Source organism: Tupaia chinensis, unplaced genomic scaffold (assembly GCF_000334495.1).
Source record: "Tupaia chinensis unplaced genomic scaffold, TupChi_1.0 Scaffold138725_1, whole genome shotgun sequence".
NCBI classification, from domain to species: Eukaryota; Metazoa; Chordata; class Mammalia; order Scandentia; family Tupaiidae; genus Tupaia; species Tupaia belangeri.
In genome coordinates, this window is record NW_006198617.1 from 2,063,389 (window position 1) to 2,069,142 (window position 5,754).

The 5,754-nt window shown below is 51.4% G+C and overlaps 1 protein-coding gene across 2 annotated transcripts in view; it reads right to left on the reverse strand.

Moving 5' to 3' along the window:
- The window catches only part of ATPAF2 (ATP synthase mitochondrial F1 complex assembly factor 2), a 25,149-nt gene that overhangs the window by 18,157 nt on the left and 1,238 nt on the right, over positions 1–5,754 (reverse strand). Inside the window, exon 1 of one of the 2 annotated variants that reach the window (XM_006161644.3) lies at positions 5,375–5,685. The exons of the other annotated variant lie outside the window; for it this stretch is intronic. Within the exon in view, the coding sequence (XP_006161706.1) occupies positions 5,375–5,492 (118 nt within the window). The 5' untranslated portion in view covers positions 5,493–5,685. Of the gene's footprint in view, positions 1–5,374; positions 5,686–5,754 lie in introns of those variants that run through there. 2 annotated transcript variants of the gene reach the window in all.

The window sequence follows — 5,754 nt, forward strand, 5'->3', positions numbered from 1 at the left end:
AAAAAAAAAAAAAAAAAAAAAAAAAAAAAAAAAAAAAAAAAAAAAAAAAAACCTGCCTGTGTTGGTGTTGGGCTGGCACCACGACCTAGTGGTTAAGGCAGCCAGATCCCACATGCCTGACCACAAGCCCCAGGCCGGGTGGCTTCAGAAACACACAGGGTGCATGTGCATGCGTGCTCACAACCTCAAAAAGAGAGGCCGGCGGGTGTCGGGGTAGTGAGGGCACGGGACTCCCACGGGGCCGACCACGGTCTGAGGCCTGTACCTGGCCACTTGCTTTCTCACTCTCCCTTACTCTGTCTGGTCAAACTGAAGAAGAAAAATAATACATTAAATAATTCTTTTTAAAAAATGCCCAAAAGAAGGAGAGATGGAGAAGAAATTATAGTGTGGCCATTGCCCATGAAGGGTACCTTCTCCTCCCCTCCCCGTTTCTGTCTCTCTCTCTCTCTGGTGAGCACACACACCCGCTAGGAAAGCAGACAGCCAGACAAGCCCGCTTGTATGATGCATGCTGAACTGGAAAGGAATGCCTTCTGGGTCTCTGCGTCCTGAGGGTGCTCCTCTGGGTCACTTCCCTACAATCCCCCTGGCCAGTCTTCATGAACCAGCGAGTGGCCTTTCTAACCAGTCGTAATTTCTGGGCTGGCCTTTCTCTCTGGAAGGACTTAAAGCCTCAGGAACTACAACTCCCACCATGCCCCAAGAAGAGGAAGTGCCCTCTCAGAGCTGCCGCAACAGCTTTAGCTTTTAAAACAGTGCCATCTGGCGGGCCTGAAACCTCAAAGCTGAGATTCTACCTTGGGGCACCCCATCAGTAATTGCAGGGCCGCGCCAACCGGCTGTTTTCAGGTTATCAAAATTCTTCAGTCCAGCCTCATATGTATGAAAATAATACATATAAAGAACTCTTATAAGCTGATAATAAGACAAATAACCTAATTAAAAAACTGCCCAAGATCTAAATACATTTCTTAAAAAAAAAAAAAAAAACGCATACAAACGGCCAATAAGCACAGGAAGTGCTCAAGAACCGTCACACATGGATGGTGGAGATGCCAAGGGTGCAGCCACCTTGCCAAGGCCTGGCAACTCCTCGGGCAGCTATGCAGTTATCGTCTGACCCAGCAATTCTACTCCTGGGGCATCCGCAGAGAGACGAAGCCGTAGGCCCACACAAACATGTGTGTACACAATGTTTACAGCAACATTATTCATCAGAGCCAAGCGGTGCGGACAGCCCGAACGTCCCCCAGCGGGTAAGCAAAATACAGTACAGTCGCTCCTCGGTTAACGGCCGAGTCCCTGTCCCTTGACCAGGCTGTTAAGCGAACTGGTCAATTAGTGGGCAGCCTAAAGGCAGCTGTCTGGTGGGGTGTCATGGTGCCACGGGATATATAGTTTTCAATAGATATCACACGACATTACACTAGAATCATTTCATTTTATCCACAAGGAAAGCATAATTAGATAAGCACCAGAAGGCGAGAAACACAATACAATATAAATCTGATGTGACTGCTTTTATTTATTCTGAAAACTACTAATAATGCACAATAGAGTACAAATTCATAAATGAAATATGCAGTCTTACGTGACTGCAAACACTTCGTGTAGTGAAGACGAGCCGACTGCAGGAACAAGACAAGGACTCAGAAGGGACTCCCGAGAGTCACACAGACAGGATGTCCCCACGCGAGAGAACTGGTCACTAAGTCCCAGCAGTCGTTAAACAGGTAGGTCATCAGGGAGGAGTGGCTGTGCGTCTATACAACGAGATGTTATTTGGTAATAAAAAATAGAATACTTAGGCCAGCAGATGGCATAGTGGTTACGTCGCTGCACTCCCACAAGCCCGACCACGGTGCGAGTCCTAGATGCAGTAGCTTGAAACTCATGCCGGATGTGCATGCGCGTGTGCGTGTGCGTGTGCGTCCAAGATCCTGGGAGGAAAAGAAAGGATTCGTGGTGTGGCCATCTCCCTGGGGTGGGGGAGTGATTTCTCACTTTCTCTTTCACTGTCTGTGTGTGTGTCTCTCTCTCGCTGGAGAGTACACAGCCCCTAAGGCAAAAACCTCTAAAAAAAAAATATATACTAATACACGGTACATCATGGATAAGCCTTAGAAATATGCTAAGTGAGAAACGCCGGTCAGGAAAGACCACATTCTATTCATATGAAATGTCCGGAAGAAACGTACAGAGGAGGAAAGCAAAGTCGTGGTTGCCTAGGGCAAGATGGAGGGGGGTAAGGGTGATGACACTGAATAATCGCAAAGACCGTAAGGACTGTGAATTTCTTTGGGATGATAAAAATGTCTTAAATTGATGGTGAGGATGGCTGCCCAACTCTGAATATACTCGAAACTATTCACACTAAAACACCTTACGTGAGCGAATCGAATAGTATAGGGATGTTTTTTAAATCCTTCAGGGGCTAGGCAGTGGTGCAGGGTTAAAATGCAATGTTTGGGCCAGCCAGTGATTAAGGTGGCTGGATCCCACATGGCCAACTGCACAGTTCGAGTCCTGAACCTGGGGGCTTGAGAAAAACAAGCACATATGTGTGCAAGTTCAAGATCCCAACAGGAAAACAGGAGAAAGGATCGCAGCGTGGTCCTCACCTCTAAGGGGTCCTCACCTCCAAGGTCCCTCCACCCAGGGTTTCTCTCGTTCCCTCTCCCTGGGCCTCCCCAGCAAGTGCATGTGCCCTATATAGTAAATGAAAGATGAACTCAACGCTCTGAGAGCTGACTCACAACGGAGAGCTCCAGGTTCATTCCCAGAGGTCTCTCTGAGCATGGCAGGCACACACGTGCCGATAATCTGGACTGGCTGAAGCTGGAGGTGGGTCACAGAATCACAACACTGTAGGGCGTGCTGTCTGTCTGTCTCTCTTCCTCTCTCATTCGTGGAAGAAATAAGTGAATAACCTTTAAAAATAAAAACTTTCAGGCAAAATGTATAAACATACTATTTTCCAAATTACTCTTCTGTCTACAGCAGTAGTTGGCAAATTTTTTCTGTAGCGAGCCAGGCAGTAAATATTTTAGGCATTGAAGGCCATATGGTCTCTGCGGCAACTACTCAATCGCACCACTTAGTGAGAGCAGCCACGGGTACCACGTAAGCCCGTGAGTGTGCTTGCGCTCTAACAAACGTTACTTGCAAAGACAGGTGGACCCCTCATCTACAGACCACATGATGTCAATCCGTACCATCATGAAGGTGACAGGACAGGCGATGCCTCCGAGGTGGCAGAGGTTCTCAGCTACACGTCTTACTCCGATGACAGTTTGTAAACAGTGGAGAACAGACGTCCAGGCTTGATCTCACTGGTTTCTGCACTCAGGCAGGCATGCGACTCCTCCAGAACACCTCCTCCTCCAGGGAGCTGCCAGACCGCAGACAGACGGACAGCTGGATTGCCACGGCACTGCCCTTAGGTCTCTCTGCCGCAACACCTCCTCTGACACCTGCCTCGGTGACCTTTAATTAAGCACCTCCTCTCCCTTCTGAGAACCTTGAATGGTATGGCTACTGCTAAGAAGACAAGTTCAATCGGCTTGCCATGGAAGTCTTTTTTTTTCTTTCTTTTTTTTTGAGAGGTTTTTGCTATAGGGCGCATGCACTCCCCAGACAGACAGAGAGAGACAGAGAGACAGAAAGCGGGAAATCACCCCCCAGCGGGTATGGTCATGCTGCAATCCCTTCTCCTCCATTCCCCTCTCGGGATCTTGAGCACGCACGCACGCACATGCGCCCAGCATGAGTTTAAGCCACTGGGTCCGGTACTCGAACCGCGGTCGACTACGTGGGAGTCCAGGGACATAGCCATTACGCTAACTGCTGGTCCCCCATGGAAGTCTTCACTGAGAAGGAATCGAGGACCCCAAGGGCGAGTTTAATCTTCCACCACTCCAACGACACACAAAAATCTCACGCCGGCAAGTCTTTTTTTTTTTTTTTTTTGAGAGCTTTTTGCTATAGGGCACATGCACTCACCAGACAGACAGAGAGAGACAGAGAGATAGAAAGCGAGAAATCACCCCCAGGGGGGATGGCCACGCCGCAATCCCTTCTCCACTATTCTCCTCTCAGGATCTTGGGCATGCACGCACACATGCCTGGCATGATTTTCAAGTCACCGGGCCTGGGACTCAAACTGGTTGGCCATGTGGGAGTCCAGCGACATAATCACTACACCATCGGCTGGCCTCTCCTTCCTCTTTACTGCCCTTCATGGCCCAGCCCCTGCCGTATGCAAACCTCTTCCCCACTCTATAAAATGTTATGACACTTGACAGCCAGAAGAACTCCGAGACAACCTGGGGCCTCAAGTAATGATAGTTCCCTGCCCAAGATCACATGGTACCTCAGAGGTCCAGCCAACATTCGACCCTAGATCCGCACTCCTGCCATGGTGTCGAACTGCCTGCACAGCTGATCTCCAAAAGCAGGCAGCCTTATACAAGGTCCCTCCACCTCAATTACTCCTGCACCTGTTCCAGGTACTCCTCCTCCTCTTGGCCTGACTCCTACTCATCTATCCAGGCCAGCTTAAATGCTCTTCCACCTAAGGCCCTTTCTAGACCTATGACACCACGAGGTGGGAGTAGAATAGGGGACACTGTAACCTTCTGTGTTTGACAGTGAACATTATTCAGATGAGACCATGTATGTCCTGACCTCTGCCTCCTGACCCCAGCACACAAACAACGAAGTGGAAGGAGAGTGGTGCTAGTCTTCATGGACTGAAGTGAGTCACTCCCACTTTTACTCTAAACCTCTCCCCGGTGCAATGAGGTCAACACTCCTAGGTCTCAATGGAGGCCGGGGGGAGGAAAGAGGCATGGTGTCAACTCTACTTAGGAGAAAAGGCTGGAGATGGAGGAGTTGTGGTAGGACACAGAGCCAGGAAACCTGAACAGAAAGTGCTCAGGATGGAGGACTCAAGGCCAGGAGTTTGGCCCCCTTCTATGCCAGGTCTCCTGCCGGACACTGGGGACCCAGAAAGCGGTCTGGCAGGCTAGCCTTTGCCCTCCACAAACTTCAGAGTCTGCTGTGACCTTGGAGAAGTCCTGATCCAGAGTGGTGCCTAACTGCCTCCCTTATGAAGAGGGAAGCCATAAGCGTTGAGAAGAGCAGCGTAGGTCAAATGTCCATGATTGTCTCCCGCCATGACGCGCTGTGGGCCCTCGGGTCGCCCCTGCCCGGGTCTAGACTCCACTTTCCCACCTGTAACAGTACTCGACCTGCCTGAATAACCTCGTGACCCTGCAACTGCCTGTCACCTTGCCCCGCACAGTCAAGTTCGCAACCTGCCCCCAGCTCCGATAGCCCCTGCCCAAAAAGGAACATGTGCTGGCCTCACCTGTCGGAGGGGCGTAGGCCCGGGCTGGGGCCCGGGGGACTGAGGCGGTGAGTCCAGCCGGCGGCAGGTTCAGGAGGCGGCGGCCCCCATCCCGCAGCCGGAGGCAGCTCCTCCACATCGCCTCGGACGGCCTGGGAGGATGCGCGGCGCGAACCTGAGTACAGGAAACACCGGGCGAAGGGGCCTTCCCTCCGCTCCCAAAGCCGCACGCTCGTGCTGTACGGAAGTGTCCCACCACCTCCCACGGCTCTCAGCTTCCCCTGGACGCCGCCATCTTCGCATGACACCAATGGCGCGCCGTCGCTGCCGCGCGCCGCGGGCGCACACCTCCAGTCAATCAGCATCACAAACGCGCCGCGCCCCGCCCACTCCGCGCCGAG